Raw genomic sequence first — 27673 nt, forward strand, 5'->3', positions numbered from 1 at the left:
TGACAAGCAAACTGTAATACACCTTGTCCTCTCACCTCTTACTGGGGCATTAGGTGTTTTTTATCCACTTTAAGCGTTTTCCATTGTGGATGGTTCGGCCAAACTCTTCTGAGTATTTACAGATCTTTTTCACGAGTCTGCACAGTGTTCCAGGACTTGCCTGAACAGACGTGAGGTCCTCGATAAAGGAGAGCCTTTGGGAGACCTGGACTTCCCAAAAAGTCAGTCATGGTCCAACTTGAATGCTAGGCTGGATCTCTTCTGTCACTGAGAGGGACATCATTGGAAAGCCTTTGTTTCTCTATTGATTATGATCAGAGGGCCCGTTGGATAAGATGATTTTTGTTTGATCCTAAGGAATATTGGATAAATTTTATGTGTGGATGGGAGACGCCTTGTAGGACAATAAGAGCTTTTAAGAAGATAAATGTGGCTCAACTTCTAGCAGACATGCTACTAAAAGATCTGACTCTTACTAATCTTGTCATTCTTTCTGTGTGTGAAACCAGAAGGAAGAAAAATGTTGCAAAACTTCCTTAAGAACTTCCAGTCTGTCCCATAGATTTAACACTAGTGTTCCTCCAGAGTTTTTAGGCTCATAGAAGTAGAGCTGAAAGGGATATTAGGAATCATTTAGTAGAGTGCTTTCATTTTAGATGCACCCAGAGGGATGAAGTGATGTAGGATTTGACCCAGACTTTCTGATTCCAGAAGATACCAGTTTCTGAGAAATTAAAGTTGAGTACTGCCCAGAACTACAGGGAGGTATATGATGGGTCTGATTATACAGAAAACTATGAGTAATTTTGAAGATCAGGAGTGAAGGATATCATTGAGGAAATGTGTTAATGAAATAGTAGATAATTACCTGCTAAGAACCAAGGATAATAGACAGCCTGAATGCTCAACTGGGGTCCTTGTGACTTTTAGGAGAAATCAAGGCCGGGCCTCTATGTTATGGATGAACCTCTTCTGGCTAACTAATTGGAAGATGTGGATGAGAAATGCATTGGATGGGGAGGCAAGGGAAAGCAGTGATTTACATCATTGGAGGAAGTGTCAAAATCTATGAGATAACAAATCCATTTGAGAATATTTGATAAGCCTTTTTTTTTGATTACTAGAATATGAAAGAAGAGCTCATGTATTTATTCACTTTGTACTCTTCATGATGATTCTTAGTTTATCTCTATGGCTGGATCTTCATCTAGGTGATACCCATCAATTCTGGATGTCCCACTATTCCCCTTGGATTCCCATGGATTCAGTTATTGTCTCTAGGTGATGATTCTCATGTCTACTTCTCCAGATCTTACCTCACTGCTGACTTCCAGGATCATATCTCTGACTGCCTGTTAAACATCTTACACTGGATGTCCCACAGACACCTTAAACTCAAAGTCCAAAACCGAACTCACCTTTCCCCTCTAAAGCCTCCCTTCTTCCTAATTTTCTATTAGGGTGGAGGATACCCATTCCTCCCTGGTATTCTTCACTCTTGGCTCAGATTCCATATTCAATTTATTACCAAGTCTTGTTGATTTTACCTTTGTAACATATCTTACATACACCCCGATCTAATTTGACACTGCCACCACCCTGATAAAGGTTTACTTTACCTCATACTGAATTATTGCAGTAGCCTGCTAGTGGATCTGCTTGCCACAAGTTTTTTCCACTCTATCCTCTTCCACTAGGCCATCAAAACGATCTTCCTAAAGTGCAAGTGCAACCATGTCACCTCCTTACTCAATCAAATCCAGTAGCTTCCTATCATTTCCAGAATCAGATGTAATAAAATTGTCTTTTTGGTGTTTAAAGTAGTTATAATCTCCCTGGCCTTCTAGTCTTCTTAACCTTACACTTCTTCCCTTCCTTATACTTATATAAAGAATATATAAAGAGATATACTCTTTAATCCATCAGACTAAAGCAATCTATCTCCACTGACTGTCCTCCTAAACCTAGAATACTTACTCCCCCCCTCCCCCAGCTTCTGTGGCTTCCTTCAAATCCCAGCTAAAGACCCACCTTCTACAAGAAACCTTTCCTGACCTTCCTTAATTAGAAGGAATCTTTTTGTTAGTTATCTATCTTACTCTATATGTGGCTTGTTTTTACATAGTTATTTGCAGGTTGTCTGTGAGCTCCACAAGGGCAGGTACCAACTTGTGCCTTTCTTGGTATCCCAATATTTAGTGTCAAGCATATAAGTTCTTAATAAATATTTTTTGACCAACTGATTACTGTGGTGCCATATAAGTTGAGTGAGTAGTGAACAAATATTTGTTGAATTAATAAATCTTAAATCTTAAATCAATTTATAAGTTAAATTATACATTAATTATTTTTTTTCATGGATCTATTATTTCATTCACTGGTGTGGATTGCAATTCATCCATGCCTTCTCATCATGTAGTAATCATGAACTTTCCATAAGTATTCCATAGCAGCTCTGCAAGCTGCCAAAACCATCTTCCTGAAGCATATGTCTGGTCATACTAGTTAGTATTCTTTTAAAAAATCATCAATAATTCTCTATTACCTTCAGGATACAACGTAAATTCAGATTGGCCTATAAAGTTCTTCACAATATGCCTAAACTCACTTCACATTTTTGTCAAGTAATTGATGTTCCAGCCAAACTGGCTTACTTTCTGTGCTTTAAAACCAATCTTCTGTTTCATCTCCATGTCTTTTTTCAGTCTGTCCACTGTGCCTCGAATGTGTTCCTTCCTGCCATCTTCTTAGAACTCGCAGCTTTCTTTGAGGCTGAGCTTGTGTATTGAGACTCTCCCAGGCTCCCTGTGCTCTCTCTCCTCTGTTATTTCATATTTCTTCTCTCTTCATTTGTGTGTGTTCCACAGAGTATAAGCCTCATGAAGGCAGAGGCTGTTTTTTCATTTCTCTTTTTAGCACCTTGTACCTCGTAGACACTTTTTAAATGCTTTTGGATCAAATGAGTTACATTGTAGCCTAGAGATGACCATTATTGGAGTTCAGGTTCTGTCAGGCTCTACCAAACTAGAAAGGCCCCAAGGGTCATAGCGATAAAGAGATGTGGGCAGCTTTTGGAAGTCTGAGTGAGCTCGTCTGGAGAAGGCTGGTGGCTGTTGGTAGAGGGTGATGGTGACTCATTGAAGATAAAAAGTCCTATGATCATAAACTTTCTGTGAGAAATGCACCAGAGATAACGGTTATATTCATTGTAAATAATCATAACCACTCACATTATATATCCCGTTGTGGTTTACAAAGTGCTTTCTTCTTTTAAGTCATGTAGCTTGTGCCATGATTAGAGCACTGGAAAGAGCCGGGTCAGACATTCCCTAGTTGTGTGACCCTTGGCAAGTTACTTTGGTGCCTCGTTTCCTTAACTGGAAAACAGGATAATAATAGCTCCTGCTTCAGGGATCAAGGAATTAATACCCAGAAAATGATTTGCAAACTTTAAGCTCTATAGAAAGGTTAGCTCTCACCATTATTTTCGTAATTTCCTCACAACAACTCTGTGAGGTGGACAGGATAAGGATAATAATCCTCATTTTGTAGATGAGAAAATTGAGGTGCATGAAAATTGAGGGACTTACACTCAGCTAGAACTGGAGGACTAGGAATTATAACTCAGGATTTCCCATTATAGTAAAAGTCCACAGTTACATGCCAGGCCCCGTGCTAAGCCCTGGAGATGGACAGAGAAAAACAAAAGACAGTTCCTGCCCTCATAGTTTAATAGAAGAGGTAACATGCAAATGACTAAATGATGTAGGTGGGATAAATTAAGAGGCAGTAAGACAGAGACTAGCTTATGAAAGGTTTGAAAAGTCAAATAGAGGATTTTAGATTTGATATGGCAGATAATAAGAAGCTATTGGAGTTTAGTGAATCTTGGGGTGACATGGTTAGACTAAGCTTTAGAAACATTGGTTTGACAGTTGAGTGGAGAATGGTTTGGAGTGACCAGTGAGACCAATAATTGTCCAGGTGTGAGATGATGGGTTAAGTTGTATAAGGGGAGGGGTCCTAGAGATTTTGTGAAGGATAGAAGTGACAGCATTTGGCAAAGGATTGGATGGGGATGGATGGGTAGCTGAGAGAGTAAGGAGTTGAACGTGTTTGCTAACCTGTATGAATAGCAGGTTGGTAACCCCCTTCAGAGTAATAGAGAGGGCAGGAAGAAGAGAGGAAGATAATGAATCCGATTTTGGACGTGCTGAGTTTAAGATGTCTATAGAAATATAATTCTAGATGTTTAATAGGCAATTGGAGATGTGAGACTGAAGGTTGGGAGAGAGGTTAATGCTGGATAAGTAGCTTTTAGCATCATCTGCATAGAAATGATCATTGAATCTGTGGAGCTGATGTGATCACCAAGCAAAATAGTATAGAGGGAGAAGGGAAAAGACTTAGGAGAGAGTCTTGGGGAATAGTCACAGTTAGCAGGCTTGACCTGGATGGAGGTCCAGTGAGGGAGACTGGAAAGGAGCATTCAGACACAGGAGAGGAAGCAGAAGGCAGTGGCAAGGAGAGGAGGGTGATTGACAACATCCGTGGCTGGAGAGCAGTCAAAGAGGGTAGATCGGGGAAGAGAGTGTTTGATTTGGCCATTAACGTCTTTGGTAGCTTCAGAGAGAGGAGCTGGTGGTGAATAATGAAATTGAAAAGCCATATTGTTGAGAGACGGAAAAGAAGGCAAGTGGAAACATCTATTATAGGTGACCTTCTCGAGGACTTTAGCCACAAAAGGAAGGAAATGTATATACCCCACAAGCCAGTGGGGATGGATGAATGAAGCAAAGGCTTTTTGAGGATGGGGGAGCCATGGACATACTTGTTGGCACTAAGGAAGCAGTTGGTAGATGGATAGGGGAGATAGAAAAAATTGATAGAGTGGGGATAATAAAGAGGGCAGGCAATCTACTGGAGAAGATTGGAAGGACATGTAGAGGGGTTAGGCTTAGCAAAGAGAAGAGTCACCTCTTCAGGGGAAGCAAAAAACAAAGAAGATAGTGTCAGAAAATGTCTGAATGTCGTGAGATGAAGAGGAAGGTGGAAGAGGGAGCTCTTTATGAAGGGCTTTAAGTTTTTCAGTAAAATATGAAGTCAGATTCTCAGTTGAGAGGGTAGAAAGAGGCGGGGCCATGGGAGATTTGAGAAGGGATGAAAAAGTTTGAAAAAGCCAATGTGATGAGCAGACAATAAATTGATTAATGAGGTGTAAAAAGTTTGCCTTGATGCAGTGAGGAGACAGTTGAACAAATGCGATATGTTCTAAAGTATAACATTCTTCTGATTGTGATTTGGTTGGCATGCAGGGAGAACTCATTCACTAACTTTTTCTTTTTCACTAATTGAATTGCCCTCTTACATTTGCCCTCTTAATCTGTCCTACCTTTTATGAAAATGTGTCCAGTGTCCACGAGGCTAGCAGTTTCTTGCTGATCAGTGTGTCTACAAAAACGGAATATGATGTGTGTTTTTATGTGTTGGGTATTCCTAGTTGACAGCATTATCTATAACAATCCACTAAGTTGGGAACAGAAGAGTAAAGAGAGGGAAAATAGACTAATTTACCTATAATAGTTAGATACCTAGTTATCATAGTTAGACAGTTAGCTATCATAGATACCCCAGGAGTTATGATAATGAGTTTACTAATCCAGTTCTGAATATATTAGTCTCTGGATGGATTGCTTTATCTTCTTTTTGAGAAGATTAAAATGAGCTTTGAAATTCAAAAATATCCAGAAAGAGACAGGTGTCAGAAAGACAGAAAACAATACAAAAAAATCCAAAGTGAAGGAATTATTTTGCATAGAAAATTAAAGGCACAGGATGACTTGAGATTTGAACTCAATTGCTAAAGTTTGGAGATGACTGCTTGTCCAGTGGGAATAAGATAGGGGGTATGATAAAGGCAATCACAGTTCCACATTTTCTAGTCTTGCAATATATTTATTTTTCTTTGTGTATGAGCAAGTAGAAGTGGTACCAAAACAAGAAAGATGGGAGATTCAGCTGGATCAGCTCAAGTGAAAGCGAGGTCTTTCTGGAGGCAACATAGTTTTGAAATCAAGCACTGAGAAATTAATTCTCAAGATATATGAAACAAGTAGATATTGAACAATGTGAAAAAAATCATGACTAATCCTATCAAAAAAAGGTGATTGAGACTCTGTTAATACCTATTGCTTTTTCTGGCTACTTTGCCATCTTTGCCATAATAATTAGCATACATATTGAGGAAATGCTTGATCAGAATATGAAAAAGGAAGAGAGAGATTTTAGTGAACAGCAGATCATATTTCTTCACAATTGACTGAAAAGTTCAGGGAATATAAGGTCCTACCTATAAAAAATTATTTGATTCAGTAAAACAAAATGCACCTGAAAAACTTCCCTCTACATATGTTAAGATCACATGCAATTTCTTGATAGATGCAACAGCAAAGATAAATGCTGTTTGGTCTTTTGATTATTGATATCAGTTTAGTTTTAGGCTTTTCAAAGGTGTATGACCAGCAAAGTCCACTTCACAAAGGCATTGCCTGTCCTCCATAAGCTCCAATATGCAGATGACATAATGCTGGGATAGTGTATAAACTCCTAAATGACATCCAAACTCTGAGCAGACAAGAGGACAGATAATGGGGCGATTACTTTGCTATTCCCAGAGACTCTGCCCTTCCCGGGGACACCCTACATCAGGTCTTTTTTGGCTGCCATATTCATGACTGAATCTTCTTAAGCTTTCAATCCACTCAGCTGCCCCCAGGACCTTCTCGAAATCAGTGTCTTCTTACCTTTAAACTTTCTTCTAGTTGAGGGTTAACTCTGACCTTTGCTTTAAGTGGTGACTCCAATGTCTGTCATGAGTCATCTCCTGTTAGATTCACTATTTGTGGTGGTGTTGATTGCCCGATATGTCAAATATCTTTCTGCCCCTTCTGGAGAAAGTATTCACAAGCTCGGAGTAGCCTGCTATTTTCTCTCCTCTTTCATTTCATAATCCTAAACCATATTTTCCAATATTTTTTGTGATCTTTTTCTGTGCCAAACTTCGTATCAAACCATCAGTGTATACATTGGAGGATCTTGGCAAGTTCTTCAGAGAACTTTTCTCTTTATTTTCTGCCACAGATGTTGGCAAACAAGCTGCTGTTATCTGTGTAGCTTCCTTGGAATTTTTGCTCATTAGGAGCACTGTAAGGCAAAGTGACCCGGTGTGTGGGAAGAAACTTCAGCCTCCCTCTCTTTGCATCTCTGAGGAGAGTCTATAGCCACCCTTCTAGTTATTAAGTCTTGTGCTTTCATTCATAATAAGGATGTGAATATTGACATGAGTCTGTACTTGCCATAATTTGTCAGTTCCCAGGATCAAGAAGCTCAAGCTTTCCTTTTATTCCTGTTTTATGCTTTTCTTGGGAATGTGCCTGTGTACAAAAAATCCCAGCCTCCATTGTTTCTTAAACCTTTTGCTGTATAATCCCTTTCTTAGATAGCTTTTCTTTTCTTTTCCTTATGTCTTTTCTACCTCAGAAATGGGAAGCCCAGTGGGTTTAAGTCTCAGTTATTCCTTAATCAGTCCTTTTGTTATTTTCAAGGATGGGTTTGGGCCCTTTGGATTAAGATGACATTCTCCAACTCTTCCAAGATTTGAGTTAGACTAAGAGAATCTTAGGCTCAAAGAATCACGGATAAGAATTTTAGAGGCTGTGACTCCTATCCCCTTCTTTTATAGATGTAGGGTCACACAGTAAATCAGTGTCTGAATCTGGATTTGAACCCAGGTTGTCTGTACTGTCAAGTCCAGCATACAGGTTGTCTGTACTCTGAAGTCCAGTTCACTATATCACAACCATAATTTATTCTTATTCTGAGAATGGTTTTTCTTTTTCTTCTGTTCACTTTTCCTACTTATACTTGGTATCCAAATCTCCCATTTCACAGCTGCTTCAAAATCTGGGCTTCGATATCTTTTGATAACTTTTTCATATCTTAACTTGTTCCACCAAGCTTTGAGTTATTGCTTTGGTGTAGCTGGATAAGGGAATATGCCCATGGATCCTGACATACATTTCGGTGTTATCGACTTTGAGGAGCAATCTGTTTGATTTCCCCTTCATGCTTGGAAACTAATATGCTCTGTTTTAGGAGGGGAGAACAACCTTTTATGGCATGATTGCCTTTGGGAAAGAATTGCTTTCCCTTTAGCTGGCAGCCTTGAACATTCTCATTACTCTTGGAGCATCCCAGACAAATGTAGTGGGTCCTTAGGGACTCCTTCTGTTCCTTTAAGGTGCTACTGTACCCCTGTTTCGGGGGAAGTATTTTCCCCTGGGATTTGAGTCTTGAAAGTTACAACTCACTCTTATGGCAGGAAGTCAAACAGAATGTTATGCCAACAGTGTGGAACAATGCTCCATCATTGTAGATGGATAAAAGCTGGCTTACAAAATATTTTTACTTTCTGTAATAGAACAAAATAATGCAAATTTCATCAGCTTGAGATACAGGCATTAGGTTTTTCCTCTTGATAAGTCAGATGGTATAAACAGCAGGCGGGTTTGTTTTTTTTTTTTTAATCACTTTGTGTTTAGTCTGGTAGCTGATGATTGTGATCATTTTAGTAGTCATAGTCTTAGTTTTCTTGTCTCTGAAAGGAAAAACTATTATAAAATCGTTGACTATTTCCTTCTCTAAGCAATCCACTATGTTTATCAGGTTACTACATCCGGGAAAAATCTAAGCAAATCATCACTCTGCTGATGGATGAGCAGCTGCTGCATAAAGAGCGGGAGGTAGCATGTTGGACTAGACGGCGAACATCCTACTCCATGACGTTTCCTAAGAGATTGCCTGGTGCCGGCCACTCGCCGACTCACTTACCAAGCCCTAACATGGCATCAGACCCTCCTGCTTCTGAGAACACACGCAAACTTCTCAAGATCTCAAGGCTGCACCTCACAAGTGCGTATCTGGAAAGGTAGTCGGACTGCACTGGGGTGGGGGACACCCATGTTTAAAAAATATATGTAGATAAAAAATAAAAATTTACATGTATATATAAGCAATATGTGGAAAGATGTATAAGTATCAAAATGGTAGGTTCAGGTATGAAGGACAAAAGTAAAGAGGATACAGAGGGAAAGTGATTGATTTACTACTCATCATATTTGTTGTTTTATTGAACTTCTCTTGAATACAAATATACACTGCAAGCAAATTTCCTTAAGACTAGAAGCTACCAAATTAATCCATATGCCAATATCCAGTGTGAAAGGAGTGCGTCAGCAGGACATGGAGGGAGAGTGAGAAGGAATGTCTCTAGGCCTTCTGTAAGATAAGAGATTTGGACTAGATAACCTTTAAGTGTCCTTTGGCTCTCATTGCTGCGACAGAGGTTAGTATACACTGCATATAAACATACATAGGCATCCATCCTCTTTTTGATTTCAGCTTCAGTTTTGTTAGCTGAATCATTCCCAAATTTTCCCAGGTGGGCTGGCTTTACACAAAAGAAGAATAAAAGAAAATTCTCTGGACTTTACAGAATTACAGACTGAGAAATTTATGAAGCAGATCATTAATTCATTGTATTGTGTTTAAGCACATCATATGTCAGACAGAACACTTGTTCCAAAATATGATATTGCAACCTACCTCTATTAGACACTATTAATATTCAGGGAAAAACCCATGCCCAAAGTCCAGAGAATTTTCTTTTATTCTTCTTAAATTTAGCCTTTGGATGTATTTGGAAAAATAAAAAGCCATTATTTAAAAAAAAAAGTAGTCCAGAGGAGAGAGACTGAAGGCCTGATCTGGAGCAAGGTCTTATGAGTGAGGAGGAAGTAAAGGCTAGGACATCTTTATTCTGAGATCCAAACCAGTATGGCGAAGATCATGATGATGCCCTAAGAAATAGCAATGTGGGGTTGCTTTAGAGGATAGAGAATAAATTCTATTTTGTATTTGCCCAGTTGAAAATACTGGTGAATTGCCTAGGGGGAGTTATACAGCCTCTGGACTGGACTGAAATTTGACAGAGAGGTTAGGGCTGGATGTATATACAGGCTTGAGAGTCATTTGTATAAGGCTTATCCCTGAATCTGCAGGAATAAGTGACATCAGAAAAGGAGAGAAGAAGCTTAAGATGCACCAAAACCTGAAAAAGACCAATCAGAATGGGAGAAGAACTGGAGAAAGCAGCATCTGCTAGGACAGGGGCTCTGGGCAAGAGGGCAGAGGAAGTGGGGGAAGCTGGTAGAGGGGACAGTCAAAGATGGTGATAGAGGCTTAGGCTAATAGGAGACAAAGGGGGTTGCCAAAATTTTTAAAAGATATGGCAGGGAGTCAATCAGAGAGGAAGACTAATCTTTGGACCAGCTATGTCTTGCTGTTGGTATGGGGAGCTCCCTGTGAGAAAACTCCCTTTAATTATTGCAGATGAATGTCTTCTTTTCATCTTGTAGTCTTAGGGTTGTATCGGGGCATTGATGAGGGTCACACAGCCAGGATGTATCAGAAGCAGGGCTTGAATCTCAGCTCAGAGGCACGGTTGGTAGGCATTCACAGCACAACGCAACTTCTGAGGTTGGATGATGTGAGTCTGTAGTGGGGACTGTTGTGGGGGCCAACATGGGCTTCAGAGGAGGTGGTGGCCATGAGCCATGGGGAGAGATCCCAGGGTCTGCCCATTGAGAGGCCTGCTTTGTTGGCCTCCAAGCCTCTACTTTAGATTGATGATCCCAAGAGAGGCTGGGAGGACAAGGACCCAAAAGGCCATGGGAGGTTGGAGTTGACTGGAATGGTCACTCTCATGTTCTGCTCGGGAGGAATGAAAGTAAGGAGAAAATGGCATGATAGATCTCTGATTTTACCATTATCAGTATCAGAGCACCGGGATTCACATCTTATCCTTGGACAGGCAATAAGCATCTCTGTCATGTTTTACAAAAATGGAAACTGAAATTTTAGACTACTTAAAAAGAACACTGTGGAAGCTCCTTAAAAACATTGTTTTCCCCATCTCAGATTTTAAACTATCTGGCTTTGAAGAGCCCATCTTCCTAGGCTTGGTGTGTACAGTGTGGGAGGAAGAAAAATGAGCCCAGGAGGAAAAAGGGGAAAAATAAAGTGCCAGCAGAGTAGAGCTGAGAGAAAAGAGATAATAGCATCAGGCTTCAGAATGAAGAAGGAAAAAAGAAAAAGAGAGCACTTCCTTAGAGGTTTGGCTGCTGTACTAATGCGGAGGGGAAAGAAACTTAGACCATGATATGGTGGGTAACTAGGATGCCGAGGAGTCTAAAAATGGGAACAGAACCGTGTGTGAGGGAAACCTGGAATGCGATTGACAAGACAAATGAAAACCCAAGGAGGGCAAACCTACTGACTGAGCTCCACCCACTTTCCCCTAGTATGTTTTTTAATTTTATATTCTTTTTGTTTCAAGCAAACATTTCTGTAGTTTAGGGTTGATAGATTGTCCTCATGACCCTCCTTTTTGAGGCAGGTTTTACTTAGTTCCCAGCTCCCTTTTTTATATACTTGCAGTAGCTTTACTGGAAACAGATAGAAGCTACCAGGGGTTAGGGGTTGGTATTGGGACCCTTCTTGCCAAAGATGGGCATGATGCTGGCAGCACTGATTATACTGCATCCTTCTCTGAGCATTCCCATTTCTCCTCCTCTTCCTCCTCCCTCTTCTCTTTCTTCTTCTTCTCTTTCTTCTCTTTCTCCTCTTCTCCCTCCCTTTTCTCCTCCTCTCCCTCCCTTTTCTCCTCCTCCTCCTTCTCCTTCTTTTCTCCTCCTCTTTCTTCTCTCAGTCTATCGTTGCCTTTTTTGTCTTTCTATCTCTGTGTCACTCTTTTCGTCTCTGTATCTCTTTCTGTTCCCTCCTCTCTCTTCCCTCATTCCTTCCTTACTCTTTCTCTCCCCACCTCTCTCTCTGTTAAACTGTCTCTATCTTTCTGGGTCTGTGTCTCTGCTTCCCTCATTTCTTTCCTTATTCCTATTTGAACTTCATTTGTTATGATTGGGATATACCACAGAACAAAACATGTTCTCTGAAAGAAAGAAGGAGACGATACAGGGCTGTCTGTGGGGTGGCTGACAGTGACATCCTCATCCCAGCATCCCAGTGCAAAGGAGAGTCACTTCCTCCGAGGGTCAGCCTCACAGAGGAGACTGATTTCAGTGGACAGAGATGTAGGGGACAAAGACAGAAAATTGGGTGTTCAAATGTATGGAAGTGGGTGAGAGAAGGATGGACCTGGGGAATGGTGAGGAGTGCAGTGTGAGGAGACTTGTGTCCAAGGGGCTTAGGGCTTAGTATTGCTCCCAGGGTACCAGGACCATACCAGACTCTTCTGGTTCTCTTGTATACAGAGTGCATGACTTGGAGCCACGAAGACCTGGGTTCCAATCTTGCATCAGATGTATTAGCTGGGTGACTGCATAAATGGTTTAGCCTCCCTGAGCCTCAGACTTCCCATCTGTAAAATGGGGATATTAACAGTATCTGTCTAACAGATTTGTTATAAGGATCAAATAAAATATTATATGCAAAGTTCTATGCAAAATTATTACCAAATGTTATTTGTTCATTAATTGTTATTATTTGCCAATTAAATTAATTTTAACAAATTTTTAGACACTCCTCCATGCAAAGTACAATGAGATATCAAGATGAAAAAGTGATTGCAGCCCATGCAGGTCATCGGTGAGCTTACAGTCTAGCAAAGAGATGAGGCACTGGTGTCTGGACCTTCCTGCCAATGTGGTTTCCAGCCTCTCCCTGCCATGATAGGTTTTTGTGAGATGCTGTGGCCTCAAGTTCACCACCCAGTTAACTTCTGACCTTGGCCAGGCCAATTCTTGGATGATAATTACCCATTCTGTGGTCAAGCCCAAAGACTTTCCATATTGGTCGTATCTTCCAGGATGTTGTTGTTCTGCTGGTACACTTGTAGAGACCCCTGAGGCTCCTGCCTGTCAAGATGAAGCCCTGGAGCCCAGACAAATAACCCAGAAGGTTAGGACAGATTGCATGGCTGGGCAAGTGCAAACTGAATGACGTGCAAAGGAGAGTCACTTTCTCCGAGGGTCAGCCTCACAGAGGAGACTGATTTCAGTGGACAGAGATGTAGGGGACAAAGACAGAAAATTGGGTGTTCAAATGTATGGAAGTCGGCAAGAGAAGGATGGACCTGGGGAATGGTGAGGAGTGCAGTGTGAGGAGACTTGTGTCCAAAGGGACTGGAAAAGCAGATCAAAGAGGGCCTGGGCCCTGAAGAGCTCGTGTATTATTGCAGAGGCTGTACCAGAGCCACTGAGGAGGGTCATGACCTGTGGGCAGATCCCAGCTTTAGAGCACTTGTTTGGGGGATTCAAGAGGGAAGAATCTGGAAAGATCAGGACCGTTAGGAGGCTATCTCGAGAGGCCTACAAGGACACAACTGGGGCTTTCTTGAGTAGAGGCAGAGGGAGTAGAAGGGTGGGGACCATTTATCTGCCACGGAGTGGGGGAAGGAAGGCTCCAGCCTGTCCTAGAAATCTGCAGCCTGGGGCAGGAGATAGTGATGCTGTCTGAAAGAGGTATGGGGGGATGCAGGAGAAGGAAGAGGAGCCCAGTGAATGAGAGAGAGAGAGGTTGGAGGGCAACAAGAGCGAAGGACATCACTGCATCTAAGGGAAGAGAGACTGTGATGGAGAATCGTGGAGGCGGCAGAGGCAGACGCTGCAGACCCGTGGGACCCAGGAGAGGGCTTCGCTCACAGAACCTCAGTAGTTACTCACTGATTACCAGAGAAAACACAGATTCCTCATCCTGGCATTTGAGGCCCATTGGAATCTGGCTTCAACACGCTCGCCTTATCATAGGCTAGTTCTCCCACCAGCCAAACTAGAATCTTTGATCCCACACGGTGCTAAAGCAATGACCCTTTCAACTTGCTTTTCTTCTCTAAAACTATATCATTTCTCTCTTTTCTTATTCAAAATCCCATTCTTTTATTCTCTTCAAAGACATCTGAATTTATTGTTCCTATTTCCCCCTTATTACCTTCATTATTTCTTCCATATTAGCCCTACCTCTACCAATGAACACTTCATTCATGCCTATCTACCAAGTTGACTTAACTCTTTAAGATTTTTTTCTTTTCCTTTCCTTTCTTTTTTTTTTTTTTACACTTTAAGATTTTATTTCAAAACAGAAAAAAAAATTTCATGTACATAGCAGAACATAAGTGAGAATTCAAAATATGAGACAATAAATTTCCATTTCAAGAAAACCTATATAAGAAATACTACCTGTTGTATTCAAAGCTGTCCATTTTTTCACTTCCTTGTAGGTTTTCTCTTGTTTTCTGCTATGTGCTTTTTACCTTATTTTCCCCCCTTTTCCTTCCCACTCCCTTGCCTTCCTCATAAGCACAGATATATATTATGCACATACATACACACATATGTACATTGATATCTATAGTCATACATATATATACACATATGTTCATATGCATCTAGGTAATGCCATACAATGCTTGTTTTCCTGTTTCTCTGAAGATGGATAATATCATTCTTCATAAGTCTTAAATCTTTCCATATTTTTCTAAATCTGTGAATTTAAAACTTCCTATACCACACAATATTCCAATCTTATACTATCTAGTTATTTTAAATAGTCTAAAACAACATTGATTAATATTGCTGGCATATTGTATAGTTTCCCTATTTTTCTTTTTTAATTAGTTCTATTCTATTTTTAACTTTGAGATGAATGATTACTAGCCCTGCTTTTTTTCTTCTAAGTTCCTACTTCTGATGATTGTTATTATGTTTGTATGTATCTCTTATTTCCTTTCCCTACTGACTCCCCTGCTTTACTTCTGCCAGCTACATTGCCTTTTCTCCTTGATCTAGGGGTTTTAGAATTTAGCAGTGATGTTCCTGTAGGTTTTCCTCTTGTGATCTCTTTCAGATGGTAATTTGGTAATTATTTTCTGTTTCTACTTTTCTCTTTAGGACAACTTTATTATTTCTTTTATTATTGTATCAAGATTCCTTTTTTGATTGTTTCAGATAATCTTACACCCCTCTTCAAGGGTCCCTTTCTTATCTTCTCCTCTTACCCTTTCCCTCTCTCTTTATCTCATTCCTGTTAATCTATATAACCTTTTATACCCACTTATCTTGTTCCCTTCTCATCTTCTTTCTTTATAAATGTAGACTTTCACATCTTTCTATACGTCTCTGTGTATTGTTCCCTCTTTAACTTATTTCCAATATGAGTAGGATTCCACAAATGACAGCCCTTCTCTTCTAAATTCTCTTATCAGTTTTTGCTCTAGCACCTCATTCCTATAACATAATTACTCTTTTTACCTTTTCCTACATGCCTTTGCTTTTTAGAATCACATATATCTTTCAAATTACCCAATTACTAATGACAATTTTAGACATATAGTTTACATTTCCACATACAAACCAGTGTGCCTTCATTGAGTCCCTTGAAATTAGTTTTTGATATTTACTTTTCTATTTCTCTTAGATCTTACATGTTGAATTTTTCCTACCATCTAGGGGAGGGGATGGGAGGAAGGAGGGGAAAAGTTGGAACAGAAAGTTTTGCAAGGGTCAATGCTGAAAAACTACCCATGCATATGTCTTGTAAATAAAAAAGCTATAAATAATAATAATAATACTAAAAACAAAATTAGATGATAAAGAAACTGAATTGTTATTCTTTCACTGGAAAAACTTCCTAGAGAAGAATAGTCAAAAAGAAAGAAATGGAAAAATTTTAGAATGCTTTCCTAGATACTTTTTTAAAAAAGCTTTTTATTTTCAAAGTATATTTTTCAACATTGACCCTTGAAAACCTTGTGTTTCAGATTTCCCCTCCTTCTCTCCACTCCCTCCCCTAGATGGCAAGCAATTCAGTATATGTTATACATGTTAAAATATATGTTAAATCCAATATTTGTAAACATATTTATACAATTCTCTTGCTGCACAAGAAAAATTAGATCAAAAAGGAAAGTAAATGACTAAGAAAACAAAACGCGAGTGAACAACACAAAAAGAGTAAGAATGTTTTGTTGTGATCTACATTCAGTTCCCACAGTCCTCTCTCTAGGTGTAAATAGCTCTTTTTGTCACAAGATCATTGGAACTGGCATCAATTATCTCATTGCTGGAAAGAATCACGTTCAGCAGAACTGATCATCATATAATCTTCTTGTTGCTGTGCACAATGATCTCCTGGTTCTGCTCGCTTCACTAAGCATGTAGTTTATGTAAGTCTCTCCATACCTCTCTGAAATCCTCCTTCTGGCCATTTCTAATAGAACAATCCATACCATTCATATACTGTAATTTATTCAGCTATTCTCCAATTGATGGGCATCTGCTCAGTTTTCAGTTTCTTGCCACTATGAAAAGGGCTGCCACAAACATTTTTGCGTGGGTCCCGTCCCCTTCCTTCCTTTAAGATCTTTGGAATATAAGCCCATTAGAAACACTGCTGGGTCAAAGGGTATGCACAGTTTGATAACCTAGATACTTTTTTAAAAAATGACAAATGATAATTAGCTAAGGATAGTTAGGTTTGGTATAGTGTGATCTGATGGCTTCAACATCCTTTCCAAGCTCATATTATGTGAAAACAAAGACAAACAGCTATTTGAAAAATAGTTGAAAAGCTATTCTAAAAACTTGGCTCCTTGCTACCCCATACCTCCTCTTCCCTTCCCCCAAATTTTATTGCTGATTTTATCTGTCCTATTTAGACTTTAGTTTTCTGAGCAAGTGCTAGGTCTTTTATGTGATTGACATGGCATTGACATGGAAGCCTGTCAACCCACAACAATGATGTTCAGATGCAAAATCATAAAGGGAACACCTTGAGAATTTGTCTAGGACCAAAGAACAATGGGACACCTCTTTGTTTCCAAAATGGACCCTAGCATCTTGAATGAACCCAAGTCAAGATGTCAGTTTCTGTTCCCATCTGACAAATGCCACAAGGTTCTCGAGTCTGTTCTGTGGGATTGTGGGATGTTATCTTAGCAGTATGGCTTCACAGAAATGTTTTTATATATCAACTACTATCTAAGCACTTATCCTCTAATGAATCATTAGCATCATTGCCTACAGCATCTCGTTACTCTTCCTTTGAGGTAAATGGTCCACACTGATAAAAACAGTTTACCATAGTGGGAAGACTCTGTTTCCTGAAAGAGCCAAAATGTAAATTCATCTTGTCATTATGCCTCTGGCTAAGACAGTCATTAGACACTGCATATTTCCAGCGTTGTGTTGTCTGACAACAAGCTGCCCTTCAGTCTCCGTTCCTAGAATCTAGACTACTGTTCATGTCTAGCTCTAATCATGAAAAAGCTGGCTTCAGATCCTCCCTCAGATTCTCTGTACTTGTGTGGCCAATCTTTCTGGGTTTCAGTTTCTTCATCTGAAAGTGGTGATATAATAAGACTAAGAATAACTACTTCCTAGTGTGGTGGGGTCCAAATGAGGATAATGCATGTACGATGCTTTCCAAACTTTAGAGCTTTATATTGTTGTCAGTTATTATTACTGGTGGTATCCTAATAATGTTTTTTATTCTACGAGTATCTACCTCCTTCATTCTTGTTCCCCTTCTGGCTTTTTTAGGAACTTTAAAGATGCCTTTCATCAATTTATTCCAGACATGAAATTCTGCAGAAAATATAATAAATTCCCATTATTTTAAAATCATTTTCTCTTTTGAATATCTAGGTATTTCATTAAACTCAGCTTTGTTGAATAGGTTATTCTTTGTTGCAAACCCAGTTCTTTTGTTCTTTGGAACATTATATTCCATATCTTTTAGTCTTTTAATGTAGAAATTGCTAAATTTTATGTGGTCCTGGCTGTATCACATATTAGTGGTATAATAAAATATTTAAATTGTTTCTTTCTAGTTGTTTGTCATATTTGTCTGCTTGTTCTAGGGCATTAAAATTTAGCTATAATGTTCTTGTGAGTTTCCATTTTGGAATTTCTTTCAGGTAGTGATTGGTGAATTTTTTAATGTCTATTTTCCTCTTTAGTTCTAGAATTTCAGAGAAATTTAAAAAATAATTTCTTGATGTATAGTGTTTAGATCTTTTTTGATCATAACTCTGAGGTACTCTTACAATTCCTATGAAATTTCTCCTGTTCTGTCTTCCAGGTCAGTTGTTTTTCTGATGAGATATTTCATATTCTTGTCTATTTTTCCATGCATTTAATTTTGTTTTATTGTTCTTATTGTCTTATGAATTCATTAGCTTTCTCTTGTTCGCTTCTAAGTTTTAGGGAGTTATTTTCTTCAGTAAATTTTTGGATTTCTCTTTTCAATTGATTGACTTTTTATAATTTTCTTGCTTTTCTTACATTACTTTTATTTCCTTTCTCAATTTTTTCTCAACCTCTGTTATTTGATTTAAATCCTTTTAAGTCCCTTAAGTCCTTTAAAAAAAAAAAGATCTTTCATGAACTCTTTTTGGGTTCATGACCATTTTATGCTTTTCTTTAAAGTTTTACAGGAAAGCTGTTTTGTCTTCTGAGTTTGAACCCCGGTGGTGTTACAATCATCTTTGTAGTTATCTATGGTTGGGTTCTTTTTCTGTCGTTTATTCTTTTTTTAAAGGTCTATTTCTTGGCTGTCAATCTTAAAGTAGAGTCAGGTTGTGTTCCTAGAGTGTGGGGGACAATGTAGGCTTCAGGTTTTTCTGGTTATTGTTTTCTGAGCTCTCTTTGGGGCATTTGACCTCTTGGTTCTTCCAATAGGCTATAATCCAAGGCCAAACCTAGTCTTCCTCCAGGAACTCTGCTCTTCTGCCAATGACCACAGTCAGCAAATTCTCCCCCCCTTTTCCCCCTTTCCTTACCCTCCCAGCTGTGACTGCACTCCCACAGCCCCAGCCTGAAACTTTATCTGATCACTGTGTTTGGGCTGTGTCCAATGCCAGTGGAGAGTTCCCCTCTAATCTTTCCCTGCTTGGGTGTCCAATCCAGACAGGGTTATGGAGCTAAAACTAAAGCTCTCAAATTGCTGCTTGTTTGTTGACTCAGTGGCATTTGCTTGGAAGTATCTGCACTTCACCCTAGGCAAGTCCTATCCCATTCCCCAAATCCTCCCAAGTTATTTTAGACTGGACAACTGCTTACTCCTATTTTTAATGATTTCTGGTCTTGATTCTCTTTGACTGCATCTATTCTTTAACCCACCCTGCTCATACTCCTTCCATTCCCCACTCTTGAAAGTGTTTTTCTTCCTCCTCTTATTTTGGCTTCCTCTTATTTTTATGGCTGTTTCAGGGGCCTACAAAAATTCCATCTTCTCCAGTAGTCTTCTAAGACTGTGCTGCCTTTTTTCTAAAATCCTTTATTACTGTATATCCAGCACTTAATTATTCTCTAATTGTTGACTTATGGTAATTTTGTCTCTGCATCTAGACTGTAATGCCTTGAGGATAAGGGCTAAGTCTTACACTTCCTTTACTTTCCCTATTGCAGACCACAGAGTTCTGGGGACAGAATGTGTGATAATTAACATTATAGAAAAGACAGTGTTGTTATTTAAGAAGTTAGAGGTCTTCAGTCTCTAAAAGAATTTCAAAATAATTTCATCTGCATATTTTTCCATTTCCCTTCAAAGATTTTTTCCCCAGAAGGAATGTATTTTATTTTTCTCTTCTCAGATAACCACACAGATGTAGGATCTCCTTGATTTCAAAGTTTATTTTAACCCCACAGATCACAATCCATTCATGTCTGCTCACCTAGTATATTGGGATGGGTAGAGTCCTGGACTAGGAGTCAGGATTGACCTTTACTAACAGAATTCCACTATGGAAATCATTTAATTTCTTTGGTTCTCAGTTTTTTTTATTTATTTAAATAATAAGGGTATTGAGGGACTAGTGAGTCCACTGAGAGACTCAATGGCTTCTAATGGGCAACTCTACATCTATTGTCCTATGATCCCATGCTACTTTTATCTGGGTTTTTCTATTAATTTGCCTTGGAGGGTCCATGCTAACGTGTAGAAGCTGCCTTCACTTCCTTCTGAAATCTGGAGAGTCCCAGGGAAGGTCTTTCGTGGTCCTATTACTCCTTGAGCTCATCCCATGACCAGCCCATCTTCTCTTCCTATCACATAATCTCCCGATGACATCTTATATTCCATTTCTTCTTTGCAGTATCTCATAGCTGCAGTTTTCTAATCAACTGGTCTAAAAATTCCCATTTTTTCCTTTGTGGTATATGAAACTCAATATTATAATAAAGTTTAATTACAATTGATAGAAATATGGAGGGAGAAGGATTGGTGTTATCTCTTATTGGCTAGATATCCATTTGAATAATTTTCAAACCTTATTTTCTATATTTCCATATATCATATTTTATTTTACAAGGATGAGACATGTTTCAAATTCTGAGGCTATAGAAGTGTTGATGGAAAAACAGGTTAAATAGAAAGTGGGGGTGAATTTTTGAATCTGCCTGAGCTTGTCAGGGATCATCAAGAGGCATTAAACTATTAGTATTCATTGCTAGTCATTGGCAGGTGGTGATAGTGTCAGTAGACCCAGTGAGGTTTCAGAAACAGTTTTCAGTGTGATTAACTAAGAAATGTAACATTTGTGTTAAATCATCCTTCCTTTTCACCAAAATAATTAGATATCTTTCATTGACAGAAAGTACTTCCAAGACAGAATTAAGACCAGAGCAGAACTATTGTGCCCATATGCCGAGCAGAAGTGCGGTGTCCCAGGAAACACTACCACTCAAGATAAATGCTTGGAAATCAGCAGAAGTAAGTCTTGAGACAAATCCATAGAGAATTATCTAGCCTGCTGAGGAATAAACTGTAGCTGCTGGAAAATGAATACTTTTCAGGCTCCATATGGGATCATAGGGTTAGAGTGAGAAGAATCTTGGAAGCCATTGAGCCTTCATTTTAGAGCTGAGATATGGAGGGGCTAAGGGACTTGCTCAGGGTCATCCAGCTGGTAAATGTTTAGATCTTTTCCGCTTTTAGCTTCACTTATTTTAACCTGCTATCTAAGGACTGAATAACAAAATGTAAGCCAAATACCTTTGGTAATTACATTTTCCCCAAAAAGGAAATGATGTATAGGATGGTAGATTTTTCTCCAGAAACTGAAATTTGCGTAATATAATTTAACTATAGAGTAAATTTAGATGTCTCTTTCTCTGATCTCCGAAGGCAGAGATAATATTGCTTCTGATTTGCCAAATCTATACAGAAATGCCTAGAAATTATGACTCTTTAAAGCAATTTGAAGGCTGAAGACAGAGAAACGATTCTACTGAAAAGAGAAAGGATTGTCTGAAGAAGCCATTGCAGATGTGCAGAAAACTCACTGACCAATTTAGATTTTTTAAAAAAGAACTGGGCAGAAGAAGGAAGCAAGGACTTGTAATGGAGAATGAGTACAAAGGAAGAATGGTTCTGGTTGGGTAGGCACAGTGCAGGTAGCTCTGGGAGAGAAGCTGGTGTGGGAAGTTAATCCCAGCCAAAAGATTGTTTAAGTTCTAGAAGGGAAGAGCAGGGAGTCAGATCATGTGGATCAAGCTCAGGCTGGGGTAGCCTCTTGGCAAGAGTAGGCACTCTTTACAACTACTGTATCTGTCCTATTTTCTCTGTCAAGAAGTGGGATTCATCAGGACCAACGTGGCTCATGGGGATTTGCTATGCAGTATAAATAAGGAGGTGAAAAGTGGGCATCAAAGTACCCAGGTTCAGGTGAACTAGAGTCCAGGGTGCTAAGGCAAGTGGTGGACTTGCCCTTATCCATGGGTTCTGAGAGATTATGGGGCAGAGACATAGTGTTACAAAGTGACCAACGGTCCTATTTTCATGTAAGGGAAGAGAGTGGTGGAGTCTTTAAACTCTAGACCAGTGAACTTGATTTCAGTTCCAAAAAAACTTCTGAAATTTCTTCTGAATCCTGGACAAGTCACTTAACAGTTCTTTAATGGATGGAGAGTGAACTGCTAGAGGAAGAAATGGTGATCGGAGTCCTCATGGCTTTTTCAAGAACTGCTCATATCAGCTGACCACATTTCTTTGGGGATAGGTTACTAGACCGGTACATGAGAAGAGTACCTGAGATGTATTTACATAGATTTTCATAAAGTCTTTTATGCTGTTGCTGTGAAAGACACGAGGTGATTCAAGCTAGGCCAGAGTACAGGGAGGTCAGTTTGGGACAGGTTGGAGGGTTTTGTGTCAGCTTTGGAAGGAGGCTTCCAGTGGAATACTCCAGGAATTGGTCCTTAGCCTGGCAGCCATCAGTGTTCTTGGGTAAGTGTTAATAACATGCTTATCAAATTTGAAGCTGACAGAACCAGGAGGGAGCACTCAGAGAGAGAGAGGCCTGGCAGGATCTAGAAAAATGGGGATAGACTCCCCTGCCAAGTGGAAGCCAGTAGTATGAATTTAATAGAGAGAAATCCTGGGCTAAAAATCAACCTTACAAAATGCCCACTGATATTTGCCTGCTCCAGAGACAATGGTGATAGGAGCTACGTTACTTCATTTGAAAAAGATCTGGGGATATTAATGGCCTTCAAGCTCAAAATGAATCTATCATGTAATCATAAAAGCTAATGCCCTCATATTCTGTTGGTATGAAGGGAGGCCTCAGGTTCAGGCCTAGGAAGGTGCGAAAACATTGCCCTGGACAGGTCAAATCTGGGGATTGTGTTCAGCTCTCTTTGGTACAGTTGGGGAAGGATTTCAGTGTGCTAGGGAGCATCCAGAGAAGGGCGATCAAGATGTCTTAGAACTTTAGAAAGGTTACCCTGAGGAAGGATTGAAGTTGTTCTTGGCAGAATGTAGAGCAGTGTGAAAAACTGCAACAAGCAAATTTAGGATCTGTATAAGGAAAAAACCTCAGGCACCCTTAGCAGAATTCTAAAGAGTGCTGGGTTGGCTTGGGGATAGGGAATTTTCTTCCTCCGGAGAGAGCCTTCCCAGCATGGTCCATATCATGTGTTCTCATGTAATTCTAGACTAGGGTCACTACTACACTCCAATGAGATGCTGGATTAGGGGAAGAAGAAAATTCATGATTCTGAAATTTCAAACTTTTGCAGGGTCCGTGCTCTGCTCTTTTCCTGGTAGAAACATGGCTCAGCTTTCTTATTGTAGGGGTGCCGTGTTCTCCTTAGGAATGACACTCCTCACAAACCTGTGCAGAGCTCAGCAGATGATGGTGCTCCCCTAACCTTGACTCTAGTGAGATAGGAGCATTTCCAGAATGACAGTATTTGGAAAAGGGACAGTAGCCTGAAAGGTTCAGGCAGGGGACTAGAGGGTATCAATAAGGGAAAAAGGGGTACAGAACCTGAAAGCTGCTTCCCGGTTCATGCAACTCTCAAAAGGAGGCCCTCTTCGAGCTTTTTTGCTCAGAAGCAATGACTATAGTCATTCTTCTAAGCTGTGATTCTTGTTCTGACAAAATGTGTTTGCAATCAGAATTTTAGAGAGCCCAATCCTGTGATGGAATGAGTATCTTTCAGACTGTTTCCATCAAATTTGATTTCCATCAAATGAGATTATATTTGCAAAAAGTACTTAACCCAGAGCTTGGCACATAGTAGACTTTCTATAAATGCTTGTTCCCTTCTTCCCTGGTTTTGGTCACTGGGCAAATTGCTAACACTCTTTTTCTCTTCCTCCTCCCCACCTCTTTCAGGGTTGTTTCCAGGCACTGATAGAGCAGCTTGAGGAATACAGAGAGAAACAAACATATTTTTACAAACATATTTTTTCTGTTGTTCTGGATTACAGTGCTGGGCTAAGCCAAATCTAGAGTTCTCACCATCTAGATTCTCTAGAAGTTTGGAGGATTATACTTTAGGAAATTTCTAGTTCCTACTATATATGTTGTATTCTATTTTAAGAAAATGCCCCCAACTGGTGTGATATCTTGTGGTTAATTTTGGCTATTTAGGGGAGATTCAAAGGAAGACAAAGACTTGTGAACATAAATGGAATAGTCACAAACTGGTTCAAGGAAATTTGAAGACCCAGGCTGGACTATGAAATAGAGGGCTAGCCTTGGAATCACAAAGACCTGGGTTCAAGACCTACTTCTATTACATACCATCTTTATGATCCTCAGCAAATGATTTAATCTTTCCACGAGGTGTCTCTCAAAGTTGCAGAAGTTATAGCAAAGTGGCTGACCTGCCTCAGTTATAAGGCAGCATTCCAAAACACACTGGATCTTCCTCAGAGAGCTAAATCACAAGTCCTGGACAAAAAAAATGTATTTTATACAGTGTGAAATTGTGCCTTTGACACTTTTAATTTTTTCTTCACAGCATAAAGGGCTTCTATATTATTCTAACTTCTGGAAAACTTTCTATTTAAAGAACTTAGGTAGTTAGAATTTGAATCTTACAATACTTTATTCACCTTCTGATTGAGGTGAAAGCTATTCATTTTATAAGATTAAACATTTTTCAAAGTAATAGGTGGAGGTCAGTGAATAAAAATGAACATAAAGTGAAAAATGTGAATTGATGGAAATCATTTAAAAATGGAGGTCTCAATATTTAGTGAGTATCATTTCTTGTAAGAGTGTAAATTTGATCCTATGCATGATGACCATTTCATATCATTTTGATAATGTAATTATCTCCTAAATGTGTTAATCAATTTAAATGACAGACTGGAAGCTCAAGATAGAAGGGAAAGAAGGTAAATTTTTCATATAATAGACTGGTAAGTTTGATCCTTGGAAAAATTCTAGACTGTTTTTAAAATTCTGATTTACAAGTACTTAGAAAGACATTCAGTGATCACCAGGAGCCATTATGGATTCATGAAGAACAAATCATATTCTCTTTAACTTTGATTCTAATAATTAGAAGGGATACAATAGACATAATATATTTAAATTTTAGCAAGTTGTTTGACTAAGTCTCTCATTTTATGCTTGTCTATGGACAAAATGGAAATGTTGAGCTAGATGAGGTTATAGTTGGCAGTTTTAGAACTATTAGAATGACTAAGCTCAAAGATGATCAGCTAGTGGATCAATGTCAATCTGAAGAATGTTTTTAAGAGTATAGTACTAGAATCCTTAGTTCAATATTTTTATTAATGAGTTAGATGAGAACATACTTATCCGATTTGAAGATGACATGACTGCATTACATGATGGCACAAGAAAAACTGCATGAATACCTAGCTTGGCTCTAGGACAAAAGAGGAAGTGGAGGTTGTGCTACTGCTGTGGTTATCTGCCTTGATCACAGGGTTAACTCCTCCTTGATTTCTCTGTCTGGACCCCCCACTTCTCTAATCACTCATTGAATCCTATCACGTCTACCATCTCTTTGATTCTCTTGGTTCCTGCTGCAGCTGGCCTTGTTTGGACTTCAGCTTTCTGTGAAGTCCCTCTTCTGCATCTAGGCTATACTCTTTCTCCTCCAATTTGTCCTTTATGGGCTGCCCAACTCATCTTCCTACTACATTGTTCACAAGATGAAATAAAAGTTCCTGATTCTGGCTCCAAACTGTCCAATCTTATCTCAGCCCATTCCTTTTTACATACTTTGTTTTCTAATCAGACTTGTCTGTTCTGTTTCTTGATCTTGTCCTGGATCCTTTTACCTCTATGTCTTTGTTCAATCCATCCCCGATGCCTGGAATGGGCTCTTCCTTCCTCATCCTCCATTTCAGATTTTAAAGGGCTTTAAAAAGAGAGTTATATCCTAGGGGCAAAGAGGGAGTTACCAGAGTTTATTGAGTAGGGGAGTGACATAGTCAGACCTACCTTTATTTGGCAGCTATATGGAGGATGGATTGGAAAGGGGAAATTCTTTGAGGCTGGGAAGACTTTGCAATAATCTTGGCAGGAGATAATAAGGTTCTAGGCTAAAGTGGTGACTGTCTTATGGAAGAGAAAGGTCCAGAAGTATTGGGGAGTGGGGTGGGCAGTAGAAATGGTGAGATTTAGCAACTGATAGGGGCAGCTGGGCCTGGAGGCAGGAGGATTCATGTTCCTGAGTTCAAATCAGTCTTATCACTTCACTGTTTGCCTCAGTTTCCTCATCTATAAAATGAGATGGTGAAGGAAATGACAAACCAGTATATATCAGTATCTTTGCCTAGAAAACCCCAAATGGGGTTACAGAGTGGGACATGAATGAAAAGTGATGAAACAATAATATATATATATAATGTTTATACTTAAGGAATATATATCCAAGAGGGCAGACTTTTACTTGGGGCATAGCCATAGTTAAGGTATATAATATTTAAGATGAATCAGTAAAAGAAAATGAGAAAATAGAAGAGAGAGCAGTGTCACAAGAACTCAGAGAAAAGACAGTATTCATGAGGAGAGAATAATTAGCTGCAGAGAGATTGAGAATGAGAAAAGATCATCCAATTTGGCAATTAGAGATCATTAGAAATGTTGAAGAGAGCTGTTTAGTCAAATGATGAGATAGAAACCAGCCTATAGAGAGCTAAGGAGTGAATAAAGAAAGGAAGTGCAAGCAATGAGTATAAACACAATATGTACCACAGGTGGATTAGCTGAATTGAATTCAGTCTGTCTCCAGAGGGGAGAACTAGGACCCCAAAATAAAAAGCGAAAAGAGGGAATAGCATTAACAATTAAAGCTATTGAACAACTCAGAGGATTTCCTGAGAGGTATTCAGAAGTTCCCTGCCAAGCATAGGTTCGATTACCTTTTGTTGGGGCTGCTTTAAAGAGTTTTTGGAAATCAGGTCATTAATTTTTAAGGTCCCTTCAAATTCTTGGATTTATAAATCTAGGAGAAAGTAAGTTCATATTTTGTCAGTCTGTTTTCATTTTGTAATAGCTTGTGCCTGAATGAGATACAGATTTAAAATGGAATGATAAAGTAATTAGACAGAATTGTTTTTACCATATTAATTTGTGCTTTTAACATATTAATTTGATGCAGATGAGGTTTGGTGAATTTAGAATTGTGTTACACAGCTACCACCTGGTCCAGGCCCTCATTCTGTCCAGTCTGAGATAGTTCCTCTGGCAATTGGACTCTCCCTTCTCCCATTTCCCTCCATACAACTGCCAAAAGGACATCACCCATTGAAGCATAGTTTGGACCCAGCAACCCCTTTGCTTCAGAAACTGCAGTTTCTCTCTCTTGCCTCTAGGATAAATCTGGACTCCTCACAGTCTGGCTTGTTCTGCCTCTGCAGACTTTCTGTGCCTTGTGGCTTCCAAATACACTGGCGTGTGGGCCTTTCCCCAGGTTTCCATGGCTTTGCAAGGCTGCCTGGGGCTATTAGTTCCTCACCTCAGCTTCCTAGAATCCCTGCTTTTCTTCACAAGGGTTAGCTTAGTTGGAAGGTGGAACTTAGCATCAGGAAGACCTGGATTCAAATCCTACCTAGGCACTGGCTGTTTGTTATGTGACCTCTCTGTGCCTCGCTTTTCTAAACTGTAAAATGAAGGTGTTAGTCTTAAGGGCCTCTAAGATTCTTCCTGGTTTTAACTCCATGATCCTAGTTACTACTAACACACTCTCTTTTAAAATTATTTTGTATTTATTTTTCTAAGTACCTATTGTTTTCCCTCAATAAACGTAAGCTTCTTGAAGGCAAA

General features: G+C 39.3%; 1 protein-coding gene across 2 annotated transcripts in view; it reads left to right on the top strand.

Moving 5' to 3' along the window:
* ENTHD1 (ENTH domain containing 1) overlaps positions 1 to 27673 on the top strand; it is a 100798-nt gene that overhangs the window by 11473 nt on the left and 61652 nt on the right. Inside the window, exons 3-4 of one of the 2 annotated variants that reach the window (XM_031938187.1) lie at positions 8725 to 8970; positions 20726 to 20844. In XM_031938187.1, the coding sequence (XP_031794047.1) occupies positions 8725 to 8970; positions 20726 to 20844 (365 nt within the window). The remainder of the gene's footprint in view (positions 1 to 8724; positions 8971 to 20725; positions 20845 to 27673) is intronic. The other variant, XM_031938188.1, reaches the window with a different exon arrangement.

Source organism: Sarcophilus harrisii, chromosome 5 (genome assembly GCF_902635505.1).
Source record: "Sarcophilus harrisii chromosome 5, mSarHar1.11, whole genome shotgun sequence".
NCBI classification, from domain to species: Eukaryota; Metazoa; Chordata; class Mammalia; order Dasyuromorphia; family Dasyuridae; genus Sarcophilus; species Sarcophilus harrisii.